The 26,764-nt window shown below is 36.5% G+C and overlaps 2 protein-coding genes across 2 annotated transcripts; one reads left to right on the top strand and one right to left on the bottom strand.

Moving 5' to 3' along the window:
• Window positions 1-1,295: 1,295 nt before the first annotated feature.
• On the bottom strand, window positions 1,296-21,061 carry apoba (apolipoprotein Ba). The gene is made up of 29 exons (XM_027008893.2): window positions 21,004-21,061; window positions 20,504-20,560; window positions 19,939-20,051; window positions 19,578-19,723; window positions 19,294-19,441; window positions 18,942-19,094; window positions 18,471-18,595; window positions 18,066-18,154; window positions 17,523-17,970; window positions 17,274-17,388; window positions 16,860-17,003; window positions 16,501-16,706; window positions 15,944-16,148; window positions 15,664-15,843; window positions 15,366-15,581; window positions 15,080-15,247; window positions 14,628-14,833; window positions 14,055-14,237; window positions 13,805-13,935; window positions 13,480-13,690; window positions 13,010-13,182; window positions 12,736-12,911; window positions 12,354-12,472; window positions 11,734-12,107; window positions 3,900-11,444; window positions 3,686-3,797; window positions 3,187-3,216; window positions 2,747-2,933; window positions 1,296-2,516 (listed from the first exon to the last, which is right to left on the bottom strand). Exons 1-29 carry the CDS (start codon window positions 21,056-21,058, stop codon window positions 1,296-1,298), a joined length of 13,236 nt encoding a protein of 4,411 aa, XP_026864694.2. The 5' UTR covers window positions 21,059-21,061.
• A 2,718-nt stretch (window positions 21,062-23,779) lies between these two features.
• On the top strand, window positions 23,780-26,235 carry c13h1orf115 (chromosome 13 C1orf115 homolog). Its single transcript, XM_027008892.2, has 2 exons — window positions 23,780-24,131; window positions 24,632-26,235. Exons 1-2 carry the CDS (start codon window positions 23,793-23,795, stop codon window positions 24,752-24,754), a joined length of 462 nt encoding a protein of 153 aa, XP_026864693.2. The 5' UTR covers window positions 23,780-23,792; the 3' UTR covers window positions 24,755-26,235.
• The last annotated feature ends 529 nt before the right edge of the window (window positions 26,236-26,764 follow it).

Here is a 26,764-nt window from a genome sequence, read left to right as displayed (position 1 = left end):
AGTACTATGTCTTTACTTTGTAAACTTTGTTTTAACAAAGTGCTACATTGATAAAGCTTATTGTTGTTGGTGTTGTTGGTGGTGGTATTGTTCAAATGGTTTAAATCATCAAGATTATTCATCCAGTATGTAAATCCTTATATTTTGTAACTACTGGAACCTCCTTTACTGAAAATAATCCTAACCAATTAAGAAGATACTCCTGCAGAAATCCAAATAATTCTGAATGGATCGTTATCTTTTGTGACAACTGTGGCATCATTAATTAAATAAGCTTCATTCATTTGAAAAAAAATGAATGGCTGTAAATCAGGAACTAATCATTCTTTTTCAAAAGAAAAAACTTGAATTATGTTAAATGATCTGCAATCAGAGCTTAATGTGTGAATTAATGAAATTAGTATTTAAGTGTAGGACTAATGACAAAAAAGTGATTACTCTTCATCAATAGCACACATGTGATTCAGTGAATTTTCATTGGTAAAATTTAGCTATATGGTTAATGGCAAAGTACAGACCACAAGTGTTATCACATGAAAAAAGACAAGCAAATGTAGGAAATCATACTCCTTTAGTGCTTTTGTGCCAACACTAAACAAACATGCCTACCTCAGTATCCTGAAGAGCCTAAATTTATGCAGTGGCACTTCGTGTGTTTCATTAGCATTAGAACTAAATATCTTAAGGCTGAGGCACTTTTTCCTTCCTATATAGAATTTAATTTTATGTAGCTTGTGAAAGAAATACAGCAGGCTTTTCTGTTATTATTGTTCTTTTTATACCACAAAAAAGTTTTCTTATTATACCCTCATCCACTTCCTTCTTCATGTGCCATGTTTGAGGACTTGCTTTAGTCTATCACTAGCATTTACTGGTTCAGTCCAATAGGCGCACTTGCACTTCTTTGTGTTTTTCTACTTTGCAGCAGCTCTACTTTATACATATTTTTACCATTTGGATAAAACCAAAAAAACCCAATAACTTAGAAATACATTGCCACTACTACTGTCCTTTACACTACAATGGATATTACCTTCTGATTTATGCTCACCCTGTTATTTGCATTCAAATGACAATGACAATTGTAATTAAACACATAATGCCTTTTAATGCCATACTCATAATGGCATTTGTAAGTCTGGTACATTTTTATTAATTGCATGTTAGCAAAAACTGTCAATCAAAAAATTATATAAAAAAGCTTAAACATGATTTTTATGTAAGTGTAATATTTGAATTTTCAGTCATTTAATATTTTATGTTTCAGCTATCCAAGCTACTACAAATTAGAAAATTTATGTCATGCTTGGCCATTCACTGAAAGAACTCCAGTAGAAAGGCAGAGGGATATCCACATCTATCTTTTTGTTGGAAACTCTTATATATGGCTGTGTATGCTGTGAAGCATTCTTTGCATATTCAATGATATCTTCAGTATGGGCACGAAGATGATTTTCTAAGACTGAAATATGTTCATTAATTTTTGAGTTGAGGTGCTCCATGGAGATCTCATTGTAGACCTCCTGGACTTTCAGTTTTGCATTGTCTTTGTACTCAGCTGCATTCGTTCTTGCAACTTGAATCTGTCTGGTAATTTCTTGCATCATTGGATTATTGCTGGCTTCAGTGTAAATTCCATTGATATGAGCAGAAAGTTCCTTTAGTCTCTCTGTCTTCAAAGATGTAATGAACTCCCCTGCCCTCTGGATGCAAAATTTTATAACATCACTCAGGTTCTGGAGCAAGTTCTCTAGTCTCATACCTTCCCACCTCTTCATTGTTTGAATAATCCGATCATGTGCAGACCTCACAGCAGACTTAATATCCTTCAAAATTTCCTTGCTGTTTATAACAATACTTGTACCTGGGAGACTGAAATTCATTCCACTGATGTACCTTGCGATGGTGTTAGCTATAGTCTCCATAAGGCTGGTAAATCTACTGGAGGCCCGCTTGATTGCCGTTGAAATGGAACGTCTCATCTTGTTGTACAACTCCTGGCCAGTGAGCTTCTCCTCTAAACCTGGCAAGTGGAATTTGGTCTCACTCAGGAATTTCATGATAGCATCCAGTAAGACTTTGACATTTGATTCATAATGGCGAAGTAGTTCTCTGACATTCTTAGACATTCTGCTGCTCATCTCCTGAATGTCAATCTCTGGCATGCTATTTCTTGTCCACTCTAACATCTCTTTACTCTGTTGACTCAGAAGTTCAACTGAGTTCTGCAATGCATCAAATGTCCTGTGAAGGCCACTGTAGAGTTTATCCATGTTGTTAGAAACTGCATTCTTCAGCTTTAATGCAGCATGATTAAGGTCCATGCCAAAATGGGCTTTGTGGTATTTGTCAATGAAGTCACGAATAGCTACTGTGATAGCAGGTAGCCTGACCTTAAACCCATTTAACATGTCAAAGAATCCATTCATTTGCCAACTAGTCTGAAGGTTTAACTTTTTAGAGTTCTTCAGAGTAGCCTTGAAACTCAGCAGATCAGTATCCTTGTCAGGCGTTGACTGCATGAACAAAATACAAAACATTTACTAACCATTCTATGAAGCAATGTTAACACTTTAAACTTTCCCCAGTCTGATCCACCACCTAAAATTACATTTACATTTTAACAAGTGATCTGAAGTTTTTGTCAGAGTTTTAATAATGACACCCAGATCACTTGGCAGTAAAACTCATGACCAAATCCTAAAGTAATTACAAATGAATATGTATGTGCAACAATTTTACTCACCAAGTATCTACTGAAAAGTTTACCATAATACTGAGATGGCGACCTCCTTGTAAACTGGAATCCAATGAACCCAGCTGAAGGTGAGGATACTGAAGATGTGATGCCATTGTTGTGGGAGGCATAGCGAAAACTCACATCAGCAAAGGTCTTGCTTGTTACATCTATTTCCAAAGTGTGTTTTGAGGCTCTGTAAAATAAAATAAAATTAGCATCCAAGACTTTTGCACTAGACTTTATCTGAAGAAAAACAAATTAGTGAACATACATGTTCACTAATTTGTTTTTCTTCAGATAAAGTCTAATGATTAGTTCCTGTTTTATGTTCCCAGATGATCTGTCTGATACAATTAAAGAAAAATGCAGAAGCAAGCTTTAAGGTAACAACATAATGAGTTAAATAAATGGAATAGTTTACATGGAAATCGTTTTAGAACAGTTACCTTGAGGCAGAATGCACTTTCCGTTTCATTCTGTGAGACAACATTAAGCATGAGAATAAAAAATACAACTTCATAGAAGAGTTATTGCTGATGTAAGCAATTTAGTTTAAGATCACATCAGTTAATTTATCTCTGTGAATGAAAGATATTTGGATGGGGGGTGTGAGACTGAAAAACAGGGGTAGACTCTTTTACGGTAGGTCAGGCAGAAATTAACAAGAACTGGGAACACTGCAGTCGGTAATCACATTTATCTTGTCAATTTATTAACATCATATTTAAAAAAAGGCCAATGTCCAACAAGCATGCCTGTCAGCCATGTTTAAAAAAATCATCTTTAAAAATATGAAGGCTTGTCCCCTAAAAAAGAGGAGACCCTTCAGAGCAGTGACAAGGATAAAAGCTTGAAGGACAGATTAACACTAACTGTGAAAGTTTATTAAGGACAGGGATTTATACAAGGACAATCAAATATGTATTGCACATATAAACATATTACCTGAGATTCTGATGGAGGTCATGCTTACAATTCACTTTTACATCATTGTGGGAGAAGGTGCATTTTCCATCCAGATTCACAGCTTCATTTTCAACTAAGATGCTGATAACAGCTAAATAAGAAATGTGCAAAATAGTAGTTAACAAGGTTAACACCTAACACATATTTATATCATACTGAACCATCTAATGGATCAAATCACAGTAGCTCTTACCATCCAAGTCATATCCTAGGAAGGTCATGGTCGATGTACAGGAAGACTTGAGTGTGCAAACAAATCCTGGCTTTTTGTTCTCCATTTTTGTAGTCCATGTATTATTGTAAATTGGCGTGGAAACTTTCATAGTAGTGGAGAGAGCACCAAATGATGGGATATATATACTGGCTGGCAGATAAAGTGATATCTCTGGCATCTGAATTTTCTGTTCAGGGATTGTTATGGATGGCATCTCAAAATGATAGATTGCTTTTGTGATGTCATCCAGACTAATTCTGTGATTACCAATGGTAAACGATTTGGGTAGAGGAAATGGTGAAATGGTGATTTCATATTGAGGTAGTTTCAAAAACAAGACAGCCATTTTGTCCATCATGTATTTTGTGTCAATTTTAAAGCTGGGGATTGTGATCTTTGGTAGACCTGGCAAAGTTATGTCAAACGTAGCTGTAATGATCTCATCTAGGATTTTCAGATTTTGTAGATCTAATGTAAAGGATTTCACTCTGAGAGTTGTGAAAGGTACATCAAAAGATGGAATAGTGATGATTGGTGGGATAGATATAACATCAGGCAAGTCAACATTTTCGAGTCGCTGATCTATGTCTCTTATTTTCTGTGGAATCTGCTTCACCCAGTAGGGTACTCCAAGCATAGTTTCTGGAATGGTGAAAACAACACCATTTTCAAATACTTTTGCAGGCAGTGCCAACAGTGTACCATCCATGCTCTTAGTATACACTACATGAGTAGCAAATGTTAGGAATTGTAATTGGTCGATACTGGTGATATCATCAAACTTCAACACATCCCACAGAGTTTTCTGATAGAGAGGCAATTTGATAGACTTCAGAAATGTGAAATGACCTTCAATGGATTTAGTCATCTCCACATGTATCTCAGATTCATCATTAGACAGCATTAGATCACTGGAAAGTTTAATGGAGGCTAATTGTTCCTTGCTAGTCCAAGTTAACTTCTGTCTGTCAGAGGTGACGGTAAGGTCAATATTCTCAGTTATGCCTGCAAGACCAAGGTTGCATGGCTGTGATATATCGATATTAAGGTTAGCAGACAGTGTTCTCAGTGGAATAAACTCAAATGTTCCCTGTGCAGAATGCTTTCCAGTGGTTGAAAAAGATGCAACATTCAACTCATTATTGTTTGTGTAATTCAGTGTGGCATAAACTCTTCTAAGAGAAGCCTCAACAGCAATGGTCTCAGTCATGCCAACATTCCAGATTTTAGTCTTTTCGTAATCAGCTTCAGTATTTATGTTTGTTTTGATGGTAGAACGTAAGCCATTGGCATTCAGGTATATAGTTGCTTCATTGTTAAAGAATTCTGAAAAATGTCCCTTGTCTATTATTGTTTCACCAGCCTTTAGTTTTAGAGAACTCTCCAGAAAGACATAAGATGACAGTGCCTCAAGTGCAAGATCATGATTCATGATTCCTTTTCCTTCACTTTTTATTGAGGGAAGGCTATAAGTGTATTGAAGCTTCATGTCAGAAGCAAGATTAGGCTTGGTCTTGGTATTTCCACTGAGTGCATGATTTAACTCCATTGAAAAAACTGATAGGTTGATTTTCATAACATTGGCCAGAGAAGCCTCCATATTCCTCTTGTTGAGGCTGATAGTGCTGTCATGAGTATATTCTGCATTCTTGTGTTCCATGGACAGGGTTGTGGCCACCTTCAGCCCTCTCTTCTTAGTGATGCTGGTTGTACCATCAAGTTTGCCTCTGAGGAACTCAAACACAGAAGTAGAAGATGCTCCCAATTTAACCACAATATCAGACTGATTGTAGAGACCACCGTTATAATTCACAGTGATCACTGGTGACTTGAAAGAAAAGTCATATGTTATATTTCCTAGAGCAGGTATCATGATGTTGTTCTGAATATCAGGTAATGTGAATGCAGGTAGTGTCAACTCTCTGAGTGTCTCAGGCACATACAGGACTGGCAGTTCTAGAGATGGAAGCACTAGAGTGTAGGAGGGAACTGAAAAACCTATCATTGGAACTTTAAAGCTTGGTATGCTAACCTCCTTGGGGATGAAATAGCTGAATGCAGGCAACTCCGCTCTAAAGGCTGATACTTGAATATTCAGAATTGGTACAGTGTACCCAGGGACAGTGAAATACCTTGGTGGATGGTTGGATGTGTCAATTTTCAATTTTTGAAATTGGATCCTGGCTTGGTTATAGGAATTTGTTAGGGCATCAAAGATTTTGTCCCTTCCTATTTCAAATTGTACTCCTAAAAGCTTAGCATTTTCATTAATGGTTTTATAGACAGACTCAAGATCTAGGTCAAATATATGTTTGTCAGGGTTCTTTTGGTACTGAAGCTTGAAATCAATGTCAAAAGATTGATGCGTAGTGGTTAGTAGGTATTTCAGGCCAAAGTCCTCCCATAGAGAGAATCCTTTGATCATCGGTGTTCTTGTATCAAAGTATGGCACAGTCATCTCTGGAATAGTTAGGGGGACCATCAAAAAGTCAAGATTAGCTTCACCATCCACTGATACATAGATTCCTGCATCCTTCTTACTGTTGTGAAAAGTTAAGTTGTGATTATATTTATATTGATTGAATCGAGCCAGACCCACCCAACAGGCATGCTGTTTTTCAGGGTTCAAAATCATCTTATAATCATGCTGAAGATCAATCTTACCAGTTAGTTTTAGTGGAAAGATAATTTTAGAGTTTCCTTTATTTTTGCAGTCAAGAGTAATCTCAAATGGTATGGCCAAAAAGTCACAAGAATTGGAAAGGGTTCCACTGATTGTTCCAGTCAGTTCTGCATTGTGTGATGCCATTATTTCAATTTTGAGACCTTCCATTTGAGCCTTCCCAGTCAGTTTCATCACGCTTCTCTTCATGAAAGGAGTCTCTGTTTCAGCACTGGCATCAATTGTAATGTGACTTAGAAGGACTGATTCAGCATTGACTGATTGTTTCATTTTCAGGGTTTTGCTGTTTGTTTCACCATCAAAGGTTAGCTTTGCAGTGCCACTGTTGACGCTGTATACTAGATTGCTTTTATGTATGCCTTCATCAGAGTAGTGCTTGAATGACCATTTCCCATTTGCCACATTTTCTACGGTCACAGAAATGGTTCCAGACTCAAACTGAGCCTTAGCTTTTTTTGTAATTATGGCCTCACTTGAGATATCCATAGAGGGTATATTCAGGTTATGGTTATACACTGTGTCCATAGTCAAGAATGTTCCATTCTTTAGAGCAACTCCTAGAGTGTTGACTAAATCAGCTTTGTATATTTGTGTTCCAACCTTAGCAGTTGTTTTTGCAGTTACCTCAGCTGAAGGACCACTGAAAATAAGAGAACCTTCATGATTAACAGTAAAAGCCAGGTGGCTGGCTTTTATTGTTTCACTAATGACCATTTTCTTCATTTTTGGAGCTTCAATTTGAAGCCCTGCATCCAAAGAGTAGCTAAGAACTTCTAGAGTTGACTTGGCCTGGGAGGTTAAGGTAGCTTTGAACTGTGGTTCTAAGATTTTACTTGTTGTATTTTGAATTGATGCCACTGTCATGACTGAATAGTGAGGGGAATTTAAATTGAATTCTCCATACAGCCTTCCAAAAGCAGGTACACATGGTACAAAGGGAATATGAGGCATCTTGACTTCAGGAATTGGTAACATGGTAATCTCAAATTTCTGCAGATTAAGTTTTGGTATAGTTATTTCTGGGACCTTGAACTCTACAAGTTTGATCTCCGGGAGAGTAAAGTCAGGCAGGTCAAATAGATAAATAGCTCTTAAATCACCAAAAATAGCCTCAGGATCCAGGTCTGGCATTTCAAACTTTTGAATTTGGTCAATGAATTCAATTATCTTCTGTTTAATTGATTCAAGGTCAATAGTGATAGATGGAACATTCAATACATCTAGAACTGTGAATGCTGGTACTGTTATCACTAATGGAATTGTAATATCTTGAAGCCTTGCCAAGTTTATCTGAAGAGTAGGAACTTGAAGTGTAGTGAATGGAAGAGTAAAAGCCTGTATTTCAATTTGTGCTGTCTTGAGGGAACTGAGAACTCCTTCCACAGATTTGAAGATTTGATTAAGTTTTTCCTCATCATGAGATAGCTTGTGAATATTTTCAATCAAGGTTTCGAACCATGTTGAGATGTAGGCAATCATATTGATGTAGGATTCACTTGTCTTTTGCAAGTAAACAAGGATTTCATCTCTGATGTCCATGTCACTGATCCTTGCCTTCAAGTCTTCAAGGATGTCCTGGATCTTTAGTTTAATGTCCTTATATGCTGTGGTGTCGATTACATCCTTAATCATTCTGTAAAGCTCTGCCACCTTGGTGTTTTTTAGTTGATCCAAATATTTGAACAAAGAAGCTTGCATCTCTCTCAGAAATTCCCTGGATGCCTCAATTTTTTGTGGGATTTCATAGATATTTATTTGTTCATTCATATAATTTCTTATTTTGCTGATTTCCTTATTGACTTCATCAACAAATGTATTGTAATCAAACATCTTCAGATATTTTATTATTTTCTGAATAAACTCATTTAGATCTCCAATGTTTTGCCGGATGTTGATGGATTTTAATTGACTAACAGTGGTATCCAGAATTTGCAAGACCTTGTCTGAAACATATTCAAAAGGAATAGACTTTAAAGCACCTACCATTTCTTTAACAGTCTCTTGGATTTTGTATTGTTTGATAAGAATTTTTGTTTGGTCCAGGAAAACTTCCATCTTCTTTTTAATTTCATATCTTTGAAATAGCTCTCCTACTTTTGAGTAAATAGAATTTATTTTATCTACAATTTCATACTCTTCAATCCAGTTAACAATGACATCCTTCATTGAATCAAGCACCTTTTCAATGTCTTCAGAGGGAATGTGATCAGAGAGCTGATCTACATAGTGAGCCAAATCAAATGAGCTCACATAGTCTGTCACATCTTGAACAAACAATACAATGTCAAACGTCTCTAAGACTTGCTTTAGTTCATTTACTTTCTTCTGAAGGTTTGCAATGATTTTGTACTTAGCATCAAATTCCTTCAACCATGTCATGCTGCTGTCTTGCAGTCTTTGCACATCAATCTGACTAATTATGTCTTCAATGGCAGTGATAGCTCTTATGATTGTTTGGGTAATATCATATGTTCTATCAAAGGCCCTAATTTCATCTCCAATCTTTAACAACATTTTTGACCAGGATCCACTTTCAATAAAATCTTTGATTTGAGCCTTTAAATTTCTTATTTTGATTGCCAGGTCAATTATGAATTTTTCTGAAGCCACTTTAAGGTTCTCCACAGTTGCTTCCAGGTCATCTAGGGTGATAGCATAGTCGTGCACTAAAGAGATCACCTTATCCTTGGCCATGTTTAATTTGGACTCTAGATTGATTTCCTTTATCAAGTCATTAACTTTGTGCTGGACTTCATCCAAGTTCTGCTTCAAACGTCTGACCAAATCATTAATGTCCAAACCATTCAAATATTGTTGAAGGGAATCAAGAATATCCATAATTGTGTTTTTCATTTTCTCTAAAGCAACTGGAAGGCTCTCAATAAAAGGCAAATCAATTATGTGGCAGTCAGTGTTTTTATCATACTTTAGGAACCCAGAGACACTGAATTCTTGATTGTTCAATGTAATGTCACTAGAGTCTCCAGCGTTATGCAATATATTTGTGTGGAGCACTCCAGAGAGCTCAACTCCCATATCAGCTTCTTTGTTATAAATACTGATCTTTTGGTTGTATGCGTGATTATTTAGCTTTGACTTAAATCTCCACAACACAGACTGCTCATTGGGTATCAGCAAGCCATCAAACTTGTTTTCAATATGGGTTTCAACTGAGTCCCCATTTGGCAACATATGTGTGGCAGAAGCTCTGTAGTCATGGGATTCAGCGATTGCAAAAGGTTCAGCTTTAAGAAGAAACTTGCTGTAGAGTTGTCCAGTGTGCTTACCATAGAAATTCAGTGAACCATCACTATTGAGAATGGCATCAACAGTGAGGCTAAATGGCATAGCCATTGTACGAATGGTATTCTCAAGACGCAAAGCCTTGGAGTTTAATCGAGTCTCACTGTTAAGAACAGATGACAATCCGGCAAATTCCAGTTCAAAATTGTGACTGATCTGTGAATCCATAACGTCTGCAGTTGAATAACATTTTATTGAACCAGCCAAGTCTGAAAAGATGATTCCACAAGTGATTTTGATGGGATTCTCCTCCATGTATTTCCCAGTAATGCTTCCAGTTGCATCTACCCTAAATGGCTCTATCGTAAGATGGCCCTCAGTGCTGACACTGATGTCAAACATCTCAAGTTTATTATTTGAGGACAGAGATGCAGCAAAAGGTAACATTTTAAACTTGATATCATGGTTGTATGAAGTACCATCACAGATGAAATTATCTGTCTTAGATTGGAATGCCAGTGTCCACAGAGCTACAGACAGAGTATGGGTGGTCTCAGTCCTCATCTTCTGAAAGATACCTCTCATGGTGTTGGAGAGGCTCAAACCCTGGTTATTTAGAACCAAGCTCATTGTGTTTCTTGCATCACCTTCAAAAGCATTCCCTTTGAAAAAGCTGTTTACATACATTTCACTGTCTGAGATTTTGCCTTTCACACTGAGCTCTGCTGTGTTGTCCAGAGCTAATCCTTTAGATAAAAGTGACATGAAGGCTCCTGTTCCATCAATACCAGCACTGAAGATATTCTCAAATGTCAAAGAGCTACATTGTAGGGTTGTTGTACAACTTGTGTCCAGTCCATTCACTCCCAAAGTAAGTGCACCTTTGTGTGTTCCACGACTATCCTGAAGGTTTATGGTGTTATCAAAGTTCACTTCAAGTCCTTTGCCATTCAGAGTTCCAGTAAGCAAGAAGTATGCTCGATTTGTTGCATCGTCTGCTTGGATGTCGACGTTAAAGCTGGCTTCTTCAGTTGTCATATCAAGTGTAGTTTGACAGTGGAGAGCTTTGCCTAGGGCAGAAGCAGTAGCATCGGACTTCAAAACCAAATGGCCATCCTTGTACTTCACTTCACCTATATGTATCAAAGCATCATTTTGTGCACTTGTTTTGGACACAATGCTTAGTTCCTTATTGAGATATTTTCCCTTGGTTACAGTTTGACCTTGAATGAATGAGGAATCAAACTTTAAAACAGACTCTCCTTTTCCTTCTATTTTTAGAAGGTCAATAGTGTAGGATAGGGCATATGTAGAGTTGGCAAACAGAGGGCCTATTTTGAAGACTACATTTCCATTCCCATCTGTAGTGATATCAAAGTCTTCAATAACTGACTGAACAGAATAATACAGGGAGGTATGAAGACCAAACGGGCTGGTTGCTTCAAGCTTGTAAATTCCCTTGCCATTCAATTTGTCAGTGCTAGTAATAGTTGAGCTTTCAAAGACACTAAAGCTAGCATCAAGAAAACTGTGATTCAATGAGCCATTCACAAGGTATTTGAAGGTGTCATCAACAGTGCCAGTAACCAGGGCTGTACCTACATAAAAGAGAAAAGGACAGTCTTAATATACAGAATACACATATTGCCTATATTGTTTTTTTTTAGTAAAAAAATTCCAAAAATGCACAGTATTCGTTATGCCTAAATGTATTATGTATACACTTATTTCAAAAGCATAGCAAAAACACAGCATTAATATTTGATAGTATCAAAATATTTCTTTTTAAAGGTGAAACATTATTAATATGTGTTAAACTGGATTATATTTTCAAAATGAATCAAGAAAGAATAGTTTTTGTTTTGAGAAGAACTGAACAAAATGTACCTTCAACTTTATATGAAAGCGGTGTCACAGGACAGCTTGCCATAACTTTGTATTTAGCAATGTATCTTGGAACATCAACTGTGTATTTGTGCCCTGAGATAGAGCCTTCCCAGTCATAGAAGTTGCTGTTCACTTTAGCAGTTACCTCTGCCATGCCAATATTAGGCAAGGAGAAGTCCCATCTGTAGGGAATTGTGAAGGGGGGGATTCTGTGCTTAATTCTAGGCACATCTAAACCAAGGGAAGGCACATTAATAGGTGGAGTTGTTAACACAGAGGGGATGTTTAGATCTGCAGATGATATCCCACCAAAAGGAAGAGGCAGTGAGAAGAATATCTTCCTCCTGTTGAACTCATATCTGAACAGTGCATCACTGAAAAAAGACATAAATACATAAAAATAAAATACATCAAATGTAAAATAATCAATCAATAAAATGTTTATACTAATCAATTACTATATTGTTGCTGAATTAAAAATACCATAACACCAGTAGCTAATACATAAAATACAAAAGTCTAACTTAACACATTTCCAATTTTTTGCTTTTTTTCTCTGGTGATTCATTGTGAAACTTTTTTAATTTTTAATTTTTTTTAATTATGAAAAAAGTACTTACGATTTGAGATATATTTTTTCTGGCACAGAAAATGTGAACTCTGGTATATATCTCTTGAACCTCAGATTCTTCAAATATGGAATGTCTTCTCCAAATTTGTCAAACCAAATGTTACTTGCCTGATGATACAATAAAGACTGGTCTTAAACAGTTTAAAAAACAATGATCCAGATTCTTCTGATTAAAATTGCTAAATATTGTTATATTATTAAAGTGAATATCTTACAAGTATGTGTTGTTTTTCTTTAATTATATGATGATTCATCTTTTCAAAATTATGTACACCAGAATGAAAATAACAACTGACCTTTCTCTAAAATAAACTCTTAATTTTGTCAAATTATCAAAAGAAATGGGATGAAGTAGGATTTAAAACACTTACCTCTATACCTTTCAAAACTATATGCCGAAGATTCATGTCAGTTTTGGCCACCTTTTGGTCAAGGATATCATCAATAAAAGTCTTTAGCTGGCTGCTATAGTTATCGATGTTCGGAAAGAATTTTGTAACTGCAGATTGCATATCTGACTTAAACTCCAATTCAAACTTGTTCTCATCTGCAAAAAAAAAAAAAAAAAATACTGTCAAAACATCAGGAAATTTCCAAAATACAACTCATAAAAAATACATGGAATTTGATAAGGGATATTACTACCATATCTAAGGATAGCGTTTTGCAGAGAGGACGTCTCTGGGATGTTAACGGATGTCTCAAGTTTCAGAACAAGTCCATTAATATTTTTTATACTGGCACTGGCAGAAGCATTGATCTCCAGAGCAGGGACAGCCATCTCTAGCTCCAATATACCATCTTCCATTGACTCAAATCTGCTCAGAGATATAAATTAATCAAAATTACTCATCACATAACTGGCTAATAACAAGTATTTCATTCTTAATTTCATGTTAAAAACATAATTAGTGTCCACAGAACTTTTTTTTCACTGTTTTATAAGTAAATTGTGTATTTAGAAGCCTCATTTAAACAAGTCAACTCTACTAAAATCAGGAGAGAGTGTTGTGATCAGATCCACAGTATCTTATCATGTATGCTATCTATATGCATGTAGGCAAAATATGTGGTAGTATTAGTGGTCTTTGAAATGACAGCAGTTCGTACTATACCTGGCACGTCCTACTAAGGAGAGTTGGAGGCTTTTTCTGTTGGATACATCAATAGTAAGCCCATGCATCTTTTTTTCCTTTCCAGTGGTATCTATGACTGCCATCTTAATACCAGCCTCAACATCATAGTCTGGTATTTGAAGCTCACCAGTGAAAATATTCTTGTTACGGTTGTATTTTAAGGTGGCAGTCGCTGTTGTAGATGTGGTGCCTAAAGGAGGAGGAATTGTGGTATTGAAGTTTTTAGTATTTAATCTGAATGACCCTAAATTGCCTAAAAGCATGGTGAAAATAGTATAGAAAAATAAATTCTTGGATGACTTACCCTTGGCCTTAAGAGAAACTACCAGGGAATCAGTCTTGTGGTACCCCTCCTTGCCCTCTCTGAGAAGTTCATATGCCATGGTCGCGGTGTATTCTGATATGTCACCAGTGGGCTGAAGCTCCACAGCAAACCTGCAAGCAAATAGTTAATTCATAGAAATTCACAACAATCCACTGAAGGTACCAGGCAAAAGTTCCAAAGAAAATAAGATTATGAAAAGACCATGGTCATCCTGCTGTTACAATCTTACCTTGTCTCCCCAGTTAGGGGATAGTATGGGGCATTGTTGGTGGAACTGGCTTGGGAATAGTGAAGTACTGTGCAGTACTTTATTCCAGGGAAGAAGGGATTGCATTCTGTAAAGTCAGCCCTGCCCTCCACCATGGAGGGCACCTTCCTGGTCATAGTGGTAGTCAATGAAAACAGCTCATTGCTGTTTTTAAAGACAGAACAGAAATATAATCAGTAAGAAGTCAGTGGTCCAATCTATTTTTTTTCTAATTTATAGTATTCTATCATTGCATTAAAATATTATATACAATTATATTGTACCTTATTCACTGGAAAACTACATTCTACTCTTAAAGATGGTCTTTATTTTTATACTGTGTAAAAAAGTACTTGCTTCTCATTTTCCAGCTATTGCTGCACAGTGTATTTAATTAATTTATATGTAACCTCAAATGGAAATGTATTTCCAACTGAAATCTAGTTCTTTTAAGTATTAACATTATTTAAAATACAAACTCTCTGAAATACTAATGAAGCCTAATTGTTATATAAAATCCAAGCTAGGTATACTAAAGTACTGAAAGTAGCCTACCTGATGCTGATCAGCTGGGTGTTATCTTTTGGGGCAGGAATGGAAAGCTGAAGCTGGCCATTTCCCACTGTGACTTTGGCATTCAGGCCACTTTCATGGTACATGTTTGTGTGCATTCTAATACCAGCAGCTACAAACTCAGGGATGTAGATGCCCATTTGGGTAACAAACTCCAGTCCCACTGATGGCCTGAATGAGAACTGTTGCTGTGAATGAATATGAAAAATTTTACCATTTTAAAAGTACACAGTGCAAGTAATAATTCAGTATAGACATATACTAATGTTTTTAAGTGAACAATATTTCACATAGTTACTCAGTTCAATCACTATATACAGTTACAGTTGTAGAAGCCTGATGTTACCATTATTCATATAGATGACTTTAGATTTTAGATCAAATAGATTTAGTTCAGATGTATGATGAGTTACAACTTCTAGTGAGAAGGTTACCATGCTACGGTCATAGGTTAGGCCTCCTGTGGCACCAGGTGCAAAGACTCCAGCCATAGAGAGCTTGAGAGGCAGGCCAGTGCCTGTGGGTAGGGTGAAGGCTTTGTCCAAGAACATGTAGTGGGCAAAAAGCTCATTATCTATTCCAGATGACAGTCTCTTCATAAACTGCAGACATGAAAGGAAATGGTAAAGGTCAGCTTTGAAATGTTATTCACAAATAACTGCATTGTACGTTATCTAGTGCAGCATTAACATTATTTTTCAGTGATCTGCTAATTCCTACCTCTATAGGAATTGTCCTGAGGAAAAGTTCTGAGTATGTGATGATGTTTTCAAAAATGTCATTGAGTTCACTGGTCTTTATGTAACCCAGTTCTGCTCCCATTATCCGGAAGTAGGCCATCGCATTAGGGGCATCTTTGCTCTCTTCAAGATATTTAAGGCCTTGTCTGAATTTCTCAAAGTTTTCCTTCACCTGCTTCATGATGTTTTTGGACACCTGTGGATACACTGCTTTGTGAAATCTAGTCAATTTTGTAAAACTCTATTTTCCCATACATGCTGCATGTTTCTTAGCCTACCTCTCTTTTCATCCTGCTGCTTCTTAAGGGAGCAATCCATTTCTCCAGAACCTGCCTAACTTGGGGTGGAACCTGGTCCTTGGCCCAGTATATAGCCTTTGATATGGTATCAGGGAAGAAACCATTTTCACCAAAAATGGCCTCAATGTTTGCCTCAAAACCTTCAGCCTCCAGACCAATCTGTAAAGTCATTTTTTTTTTTTTTTTACATTTATTTAAGAACATTAAAAAGCAAAAATTGTCAAGCTTGTTTACCATAACAAATTTCATGGTGCAATACCTCCAGTATTTCTGCATTGAACATATCAAGGGTGGTTGCTAACATGACTTCTCTGGGCATATAATTGGCAGAGTCAAAAATCACATTGCTCTCTATGGAGCCAGTCCATGGCACCTCAACCTTGTAATTACGAGAAAACTTAGTAAAGTCCAGTGCAGAGATGCTCCCATCTTTCTCCAAAACATATTCAAGGTAGTCCTTTGCTCTGTATGAGACAGAGAATAAACAATGCTGGAGGTCAAATATGTGCAGACTGGTGTTAAAACAGTTTGTCTAAAAAAATTTTCTTAGTGCTGAATAACGAAGGAAATCCTAGAGTGGGAAAACCGCCACTCTAGGATTTACTTCATTATCTTAACAACGAGTCTGGAAATCTAAAATTCAAAGACAAGAATAAAAGGTTCAATGATATTGACAACATTTCTTTATGAATACCTTCTTCTAAAAACAGAAGAATGCTAATTAAGAAAAAAGATCTTACAGATAAGTAGTGTAAAGAAATGGGTGATATTTGTTAGTATATTTTAGATAATTAGGAGCATGCCCACAGAACATACATTTGGAGATTTGGGTCTTCAGTGTCCAGGAGGTTAGCGATATGTGACATAACAAAGCTCTTGACCTGCAGGTCCTGCTCATTTTTCAGAGTCTTCAGCACCTCCTCTGCTACCTTATGACTCCTCATTAACATCAAATATGCAGATATACGCTTCTGGGCAGGTGCTTCTGTGTCCTGGAACTGCTGCAACAGAGCATGAGTCACCTGCAAACATTGAAGAAAAATAAAGAATAAGATGCTGAGCTCTTGATAGATATGGGATATACAGAAATTTTAACAACAATAAAACAGTATACCAATCAAAGGAAATGTAACTGAAACTTGCAGGGGTAAAGGTTGTAATAGGTTTATGCTTACAACTGAATCTACTTCCATCAGTCTGAAAGCCTGAATGGCTGATTTTTGTACTGACAGAGAAGTGTCACGCTGGTTCATGCACTTTACAAGAGAGGATTTTAGAGATGGAAAGCCTTCCATATATTTTCCCATGACACCGATTACCTGCAAAAAAACAACAACCTTGTCTTTTAATCTATAAAACGCATGTATTACTAAAGTTACAATAATATAATGTATTACATATATTTTGTAACCATCTGGCCCAATGGAGAAATAAAGAACATGTGCCCAAGAAATTTACTTTAATTTTGGTTATGACAGTCACATTATCTTTTGCTGTTTATGAAACATCTGTGTGATTATTCCACTAAAGCATGAATTCTGTTTGGATGACATGATCTGCTGTTATTTTGGATATTATTTTGTGTGTACCCTTAACGTAAGAAAGGTTTTGTCCTCGTTCCCTCTGCAGTCATCCAGCAAGTACTCCATGAATTCAGCCACCTCCCTCACTTCGGGGATTTCTATTGCATGATCTTGAGGCAATCTGTAACAAAATGCATATTGACCCTTACTGAATAAGAAACCGCACTCTGCAGTAGCTTTGTTATCTTAACTCTCTACACATTATGTCATCTATAAAAGGAAAAAAAGAAGGTATAAGAAGCTGAAATGACTCACTTTTTTACTGTGTTAGCAAGGGCGTACATAATGGCTTTGCTTGGTTTGTGCTGGGCCATGCTGAGCATGTCTCTGAGTCGCTGGGGGTTTGCCCGTGGCAACAGACCCAAAGCATACACAATGGCATCCACCTCTCTGGCTGGTTCACTGATGCCTCTCAGGATCTGTAGAATGGCACTGGTGCATTCACTGGTGCCACACTGGAACAGCACCTGCCATGTCAGCCACTTGGAAATCCCCATCATCTCCTCAACCGCTAAAGATAATGATTCATTCTTCAGGCCTCGGATCTGAGACACAAGGTTCTGGAACAGACGTCCCCTCTCCTGGTTCCTTCCTAATTTGGTCAGGTCGTTAAGGGTTTTCATAGATGTAAGAATGTCCTCTTTGCTCTGCATGAAAGATTTGTCTTCCACTTCTTCTGGGAAAAGCTTTCTCTCTAATGCGGCTGTACAAAAGGTAAGAGAGAACCCAGAAATTCAGATATTGTTATTCTATTGTGGGATATACTGAAATATGTTTTACACCCTGGATATTACACACCATCATTGCTGAAATATCTGTTGTTGATTTTCACTGAGTCTTGTAGGATTAGACTCTGTTTCACCTCGGAAGATATACCATACTGACCCCTAGAATAGAACATGCTAGAATCAGTCTTGAATTGTCCTTGCAAGTAGCTTTTTACACAATCAGATTGCCAACTGTTGTATGTTGGGATGAGACAAAACAGCAAAGGGAAATTGACACATTGTTTTAAAGGTCATAAAAGAAAGTAACAAAGACCATATGAAAACATAATGGAGGAATATAGACTTTTGCTGTAGAAATTAAGATCAAAGTGCTATTATATGTGCAGAAGTATAGCAGTAATAACTTTGTAAAACATTCAATAGATATGGATAGATACATTACTTGGAGTGAAACTATTAGAGCAAAATTACTCACTCATGAGAGAATGGAATGAAGAGGTGTTTCTCTGTGCACTGGGCCTCAGTCATGTGCTTCCTCCTGTTGTCAAACTGATAATTACAAGTCTGGGTGCTTTTGATGAGCTTAGAGATGAGTCCATTCTGTAAAGTGAAAACCTGGTATTAAACCTTAAAACCTTAGTATTTACTGTATGCATTTTTAAAATGCAACATTCAGAATGGAGTGAATCAAATAATTTCTGCCCATTTTTCATCAATAACATTTTCTATGTACCTGTTTATAAAAAAATATCCCACCATATAGTGCCCCTATAGGTCAGCTGTAGATAGAGCATGGTGCTACTAACACCAACATCATGGGTTTCCTTCCCAGGGAGCACACATACTGTCATACTAATGAATATGTAAGTCACACTGGGTAAGAGCAAATGCAGTGAATGTAAATATATTACGCTGTGATTAATTTTTCATTAAAGCTATGTCTCACCATGCCTGGTAGGAGGGACAGAGGACTTGTGGGGAGTTGGTGAGGATAAAAATGGCTGCACGCTGACAGATCTCTAAGCACGGTGACATCAACATCAATGTCTTTCTTTGAGTTGACGATGAGGTCTGTCTCACAAAGTCCATGAATGGTAACCTTTTGAACAAAGGAGAAGAGAGACACGCAATAAACACTGTCACAATAATGGACACAGTGCCACACAACCTTACACATTACATATTACATAAAGAAGAAAAATAATTATAGTGTTTACATGAATATCAGATGAATAAAAACTAAGAAATATGCAGTCCTGAGTACTGTTATGAACACAGTCCTTTGGTATTAATTTTACCATTTTCCTATTGTGTTCCTCCTCTGTGACAGGCACTAGGAGAGCAGAGATGATCCCTCTTTTGACATTCACTATATTCTCAGGCTCATCCTTTTCAGGAAAGATGGAAACATTGGTCACCTGTTCTACCACAAAATTCAAGGGGTTCCTGCAGAGGTACAATAGCAAAAGGTTACTGTAAATAGTTATCAGTCTACATTAATAAATTACTTGCAACATTTAATTAAGAAAAATAGCCTTTCCCCCTCTGAAAGTTATAAAAATGTTTCATAGACTGCACTTACTTCTCCATGGCTGCCCTGAAGTTCTCAGTTCCAGAAGCTGGTCTGTAGACTGGCTGACCCTGAGCGTCGATGAGAGACACTTCATTCAGGGAACACTCAGTCGTGTGCAGGACAAAGCTGCATGCCAATGGAACATCAAGTTCCACCTGTGTGAGGAAAGACATGGACAATGGAGACCTGAGAACCTATTTACATGGAAACTGAGACCTGAGAACCAAATAGAGCATTGAAACTAAAATGCCCCAAGATACTCCAGAACACCAAAATGTAAGAAATATGTAATATAGAAAACTACAGTTTTCTTGTGTGAACATTTCAGAAGAAACAATGTTTCCCAGAGATATTGTGATCATTCTCATACCTTACAGGAGATCTTTGGACCGTTCTTGATATTAGCTGTGCCGGTCATGCCATTTGTGCTGTCGGCTGTGTACTGATAAATATATTTTCTGAAGTTCTTAAATCGCGATGCCACTAAACATCAAGAAAAACAGTGTCAAATGATTCTTATATTGAAAATAATGATTTTGTCCCTTTTAAAGCAAATTCAGTAGATCTAATATTGAATATGACAGAACATAAATTTCTAATTAACTGTGTTCACTTATTCCAGTTTTATTGTATTGTGGTTTCCTTATTAATATATTGTTTGGACTCTATGTCATAAACAGTTCCAAATCATCACTCGAAACAAAGACCTTTGAACCATTTGCTGACATAGTGACATTGAGTCAACACATTCATCAATATGCTTAAACATCAGAGTACCAGGGTTCAGAGTTGCTATCTTCTCAGGCTGATATCAACAGTGCAATCTAAGCTAAAGCCTGATTGGTCATAGATAGGACCACATGTGACATGAACACACAAATAACTAAGTAGGTTTTTAGAAATCCTCAGATGAGAAACCACAAGTGGTCACTTACAGGAGCATAATGATGGCTCCACTCCTGCCTCTTCATCAGTTACTTCAGTGCTTGACTCTAATAAATCAGTGAATCAAATTTTTCAGTATGGTCAAAACACTCTAATTTTATTAGATTACAGCACACTCACAGTCATCTACTTATCTGATAAAGAACCTAACATATACAACTCTTCTGTGTATATGCAAGTAATCAAAAAAGATAACACAGCACTGCAGGTAATTCAGAATTTAAGGTAGGAACACAGATTTCTTTTCATAATGTATATTGCACAATTGAAAACAAATTCCAATTAGGTACAGTAACAGTTTAGTAATTGAAAAATAATTGAGTATCTGGCTGATGTATCTGGCTGATTTTTTTTTTTTTTTAAATGTATTGAGAACCAAAAGCATTTTTGCAAAACATATAAATAATCTCTTTCATCTAACTACATTTTCTAAAATAAAGTATTATGTAAAAAATGATATTAGGAATAAAAGGTTAGATGTAAATCTTACCAGCCAAAGCATAAGCACTGAGAAGAAGTAACAGAAAGTGCTTTGTGTCCCCCATGATGGGCACTGACAAAGCTCCAGTAGCTGCTCTTCTCTGCTTTTGGCTTACAGATCTTCACTTAACTCAGTGTGATTTTCAGACAATACCTGAGTCTTTATAAACTTCCCCACCCTTGTCTCTCTCCTCCAATCAGGCCACAGGCTAATGATATCTCTAGGTGGCCAAAGTCTTGTGTCATCCAAAGTTCACAGGACCAAGGTTTCATAAGCTTTTTAAGACATTTATATTTTCATCATTAAATGGTTTTAAATGCCTGTATTATATAATTCACAGTCCATATAAATTGTGTAAATGAGCAGATATTGTGCCAATAAGCAGTTTGGACACAGCAGCATCAAGCAAACTTAAAAAGGATTCCATCCAAAATGCATTTTGGGGGTGGAATTGTGTTAAGGAAGGCCAGGTTTTATGGACAGGTTTGTTGAGTCAAAGCTAACCTGAGCACCCACTCACCCCCAGGAGGCAAAAGCAACCTGTTCTTTATCCATATGTAAAATCTTTCTGTACTTACATTGGCATCACACTATGTGTCAGCATGAACAGTAGTCATACTGTAATGTTCAATTGCTGAGCTAAGCAGCTGAAAAACATGACACTAATGAAGTACGACTTATGAGACTAGGGATAAGGAAGTGTTTGCTGCCAAAAAATGTAAGTTTGAAAAATTGGATGAAATGTGAAGCTACATCTATGTGAAGAGCAGTGCAAAACAAGGGATTATATTAAAAAACATAACAATAAAATACTGAGTGAAAAGGTGTAATAGACAGTGGTTTCTTTATCAAAGTATATGTCAATGTCTAGGAGAAGATATCAAAGAAAAGGAGAGGTATAAAGAATATAGTTGAAATGTGGAACTACTTTGGGGCCTTTCAGTGCAGGCCTTTTACTGCTAAAAAGCATAATTATACACTTTTATTTTTTGTGCTCGTTGCACATTTGGCACTCAAATAATGTAAGAAATCAAAGGCTTTAAAATCTCTTATGGTAGGTTACATGAAAAATGAAACTGTATGTCATGGTCTTCCAAAACTGATAAGTTAAAACTGATTCACAGTACACAGTACTACAAGATAAATCACACAAGTCCAGTGTAACGAATGCTCCTTTTTAAATGTTACTTTTTTATTTATCAAAATATGCAGCAGGTTTTGTACAGACCAAATATTGTTACTAAGTTAACCAGTGAGTTCTAAAACCAAAATATCCCATATGTTCTTATTTACATTTTGATACACTCAAAACATCCTTGTAAGATAACTGTGTGACTTGGGTCTGTGCAGCAAAAACCTAATTCAGCCATAAGACTTTGACTGTATAACTGATTATTTCAGTAAACTGCATAGTTGGTTCTTACGGTGACAGGACAGCAGTAAGAATAGTTCTATTGGTGGAAAGAGCTGAACTAAAACATTTCAAAATAGTGCATAATGTTTTGGTTTGTGGTTCCAATGAATGTGTAATGCTTATAGCAGGGTCATTCTAAATGGCATAGTACAGCTACGTAAACAGCCTCACAATAGAGGATATTTAAGACATCTTAAGATAGTACTTAGATAATGTGGACCACTTCTTGTTTAAAAGTGTTAATCGGTATGTTTGTGTATGCCTGCAAGCTGTTGTAGCCTAAACATTTCTAGTCTGCCTACCCTTTTTTCCCTGGAATATATTTCTCACATATTTTATATTTTCCTTGACATACAAAAGCTATACAAAAGTTGAGTCGCATCATAACAACCCACTTTGTTCCTTTATCATGTAAAAATGTAAAATGGGTTGTCTATCTTCTCCGCTGGTCTGACACAAACTCCATGTGAGGTCCACCCGTAAAGAGGATATGCCTGTCACCCATACAGTGGGTATGCCTCCACCCTATGTTGAACTTTGCTCAGATTATCCCAGACTGATATAAACTTGAGTCATAAAAGATGCTTAAGAAAGCTAACGTTAGCACTACTACCTGTACAAATATCAGTGGACTTCAAAATTAATTGATGTAGACACCTACAGCAAACTTACTTAGCCATACAGATTACTTAATATATCTGTCATTTAGTAAAACATAATGTTTGGAACTCTTACTATTTCTTCACATCAGAATTTAAGAGATAAGATTGGGAAAGATAATGAAAAACTAATTCTTTTTCTGAGCTAGGGGCTATATTGTATAGGATGACAGTTTGTTTTCAACGCATTATCAGTCTACCACAAACCGTGTACAGGACATAGCCTAAGCAAAAGTATCTCTAAAAATTGCAAGAAAAAGTGTGTTTAATTCACATTCTGACTTCTAGTTTTTCACATGTAAGGTGTTCGTGACATAATGTACAATAGGAGTTGCATGTCTAAAAAAAAGAAAAGAAAAGAAAGACAACAAACACATTCCATAACTCTGTACAAATACAACGATCTGCAAACGATCTAATAAATAAATAAATAGTACATTCGTGCATCTGACTCGTTTCGCCTATTTGTGGATGCCAGTGTATGTAGTAGAACATTTAAATGTCTATGTCAACCTCGGAATGGCACCGTGATCTGGACTAGTAATATTATAAGCATTCATCGATATTTTTTACCGGCAGTGCATATTTTATGATGTTTTATTTGAACGAAATAACTTACTTTGATGCACTGCGCATGTTCAAGATACTTACGCTCAAAACTAAGTTAACTTTTCACATGACACACTTACGCAATAACCGAAGTGTTCCTGACGTAGGTTTGCAAAATGCCGCGGGGGAAACTTCGCAAGTCCAAAAGGACATCAAAAAATAAAAAAGATGAAAAATCAAAAATTATTGACTGTGTTGACGAACAACACTCGGAACTGACTGAGGGAACGAAGATTAAGCACCGTTGGCAAGCGCAGAAGACCGTTGGTTCCGCGTCCTACAAACAGAAGCCTGTGAAGTGTGTTCCCAGCAGGGAAAAGTCAGTGAAACAAGTCCATATAGCATTTCTGCCGGAAAAATATGAACCTTTGGAGGAGGATCAAGACTTAGATATACCAGATATTGGGAAAGAAGAGACTAAGAAAAATCTGAAAACATATAAGACGTTCAGGAATGTATGTGAACTTTGCTTTATTACATTTTTAATAAGCCTATCAGTTGTTCCCGCGGAGCTGAATGATTTTGAACAGTATCAGATTGTTTAACTATATTTTAATTAAATGTGTAATTAGGTTTTGCCGGTTTTTAAAGTAGTGACAAGTGACATATTATGTCAGTGATATGTGAGGTCCGTGTCTAATGTTCTTTTATAACTGCAGACAACTGGACCTGCGAAATTTGGTATTTTAATAGAACTGATTGACTATTTATGTGAATTTATTTTGAAATCTTTTCTGTGCTGGTTTTGGAATTAATCCTTAGAAATTGGTTAATCTCAACGTCTACATGCACCTCAGATGGATTTTTGTACAGTATGTTATAAAACATTCTTAGTACACTGTAATATACTGAGGGCAGTAAGTGGTGAAATTAGAAGTTTGCAGAAGTATTTTGCAAAATAAATTGTTGACATTCTCTCTCTCTCTCTCTCTCTCTCTCTCTCTCTCTCTTTCAGAATGTTGGAAAAGCTCTTCGCTACAGCTGGAAGTGTCTCGTGGTTGGACTACAGAGTTTTAGTACATCTTATTTGGGGCCTCTGAGTGCAGCTGCCACATTTATACCCGAGGTCAGGAGGTAAAGAAAGACTGGAGCCCCATCTGATGGCCAGCCTGATGTTGTTGGATTTTGACCACACTATGAACTATGGACCATTGCTTTCTGTGTTTCCTAACATTATGGTCCATAACGGTATCAGAATAGCCTTACATTTTGTTAGTTCCACAGGATACTGGCATACACCTCCATGTTTGAGCATATCTTCAATGAATCATAAAACTTTCTATAGGTTTTCTAAGCATGAATTAAATATGCAGACTGGTTCATGGTAAAAAAAAATTCCATAACCATAATTCCATATTTCAAGGGCCTGGATTAGTGACCCTTTTTCCTTTTTGCCTAAATGTGTTCTGACCCTGAAGGGCTTTTGTAGGATCTTTGGTAGGATTATAGAGCTGTGTATGGTCTGTGAAGCCGAAGAGGCCTAGATATTAATGTTTTGAACCAATAAATCACAGCTTACATTCCATTTGGCTGTTCTGTGGTGAGCGAAGTGTATGACCTTTGATCTGGCACTAAAGACTCATTGTTCAAGATTTGAGCAGTCAGATAAAAACATGATGAGTCAAGAATATGACTTTATCTAATGCTCACATAATCTGTACGTGTACTTTCGGTGTGTACTAATCACTCATCAACAATATAGGTTAATGTGACCCATAATGCAGTTGGGAAAATGTTTGCTTCAATCATCCCCAAGTAAAATACCAAAAGTAGCAGTGAAATGTTTATCTGGGACACATATAATAACTATGAATAGGTAATAATGTCCATGTTAATAATGTCCAGGGAACACAAAACATGTTTTGTTTGCAAGCATGAACTGCTGCAGATGCTCTAACACTGGTAATTCTTTTTTATCCTAATATTCCAGCACATATGTTAAAGAACAGTGACTATTTAATACAGAAAATGACATGGTTGAGATAGGTAAAGTATGTTTCATTGAGAATCTGAGACTTGGGAGGTTAAAGCAAGATATTTAGGAGGAAAGTGAGAAGTTGATAAGTTGGCATTTGGAAGGTAAGCCTTGCACATATTTATTTATAAAGTGTTGTGTAGCATGCGCTTCTTTCCTTTATATGTACTTTGGAATTTTAACCCTGGTGTCACTTGAGGTTTATTTCTTGTATAATGCATGTTCATGGATGAAAAGGCAATTATAAAAAGTGCTTTCAAGCAACATGTTTTTGTGTTTATAAACTTTGTTTTTAAACTTGACTGAACTTTGAGGCTGTATTGTTGTCACTGACAGTACAAAAACTCAAAGCTGGCTCTATGGAAGTTTTATGACGTACGCCTAAACGAATAGAGATATTGTTAGTGATATCTTTTCACCACTGGGTGGCACTATTATGTCAGAAAACAAAAATCATCACTAGTTCTGTACGATAATATCACAGTAATTATAAATAACATATGGTACTGAGCTAAATAAATATACAACTTCAGAGTCTCACAGTATCTCTAAATCTACAAGGTGAATGCCATATATAGCAATGTTTTTTTTCTTCACCAAGTAATCTATTATACACAATATATCTTTGTTGTAGTAGGCTAAAAAACATTGCTGTGCTTAAGTAAAAAATTTGAATGATAAGCATGAGCCCTTCCTGTGGTTTTACTTTTTTGTTGCAGTTCACTTTTCCCATGTAGCCTGTGTAAGATGTGTTTGAGATTACTGTTGGAAGTGAACAAACAACGGGTCAAGGGAACCTCAAGTTAAGTGAAAGAAAAACCATTCAAAGTTGTTTCTTATAATGTCATCATATCGTGCTTTGTCTTAAGTGTATGCTGAAACATAGATATTTGTCAATGTGAGAAACAGTAAGATCTTATTTCAGTAAGATGGGCCTTGACATGGTGGTAATTCACTTACTGAAAAGGTGGTTCTGGTTTGTGTGAGCTTTTCTAATAATTTAAATTATGGTTTGTGTACAAAATCATCTCAAGAAGAGATATTTTTTCAGCAGAGACAACTAACTTGCTCATTCCATTCTGTATTGGAAATTAGATGAACTGAGGTAACGGT

This window comes from Electrophorus electricus, chromosome 13 (assembly GCF_013358815.1).
Source record: "Electrophorus electricus isolate fEleEle1 chromosome 13, fEleEle1.pri, whole genome shotgun sequence".
Lineage (NCBI taxonomy): Eukaryota > Metazoa > Chordata > Actinopteri > Gymnotiformes > Gymnotidae > Electrophorus > Electrophorus electricus.
Note: the sequence above shows the minus strand (reverse complement) of the source record. Positions and strands in the feature narration are given on the sequence as shown.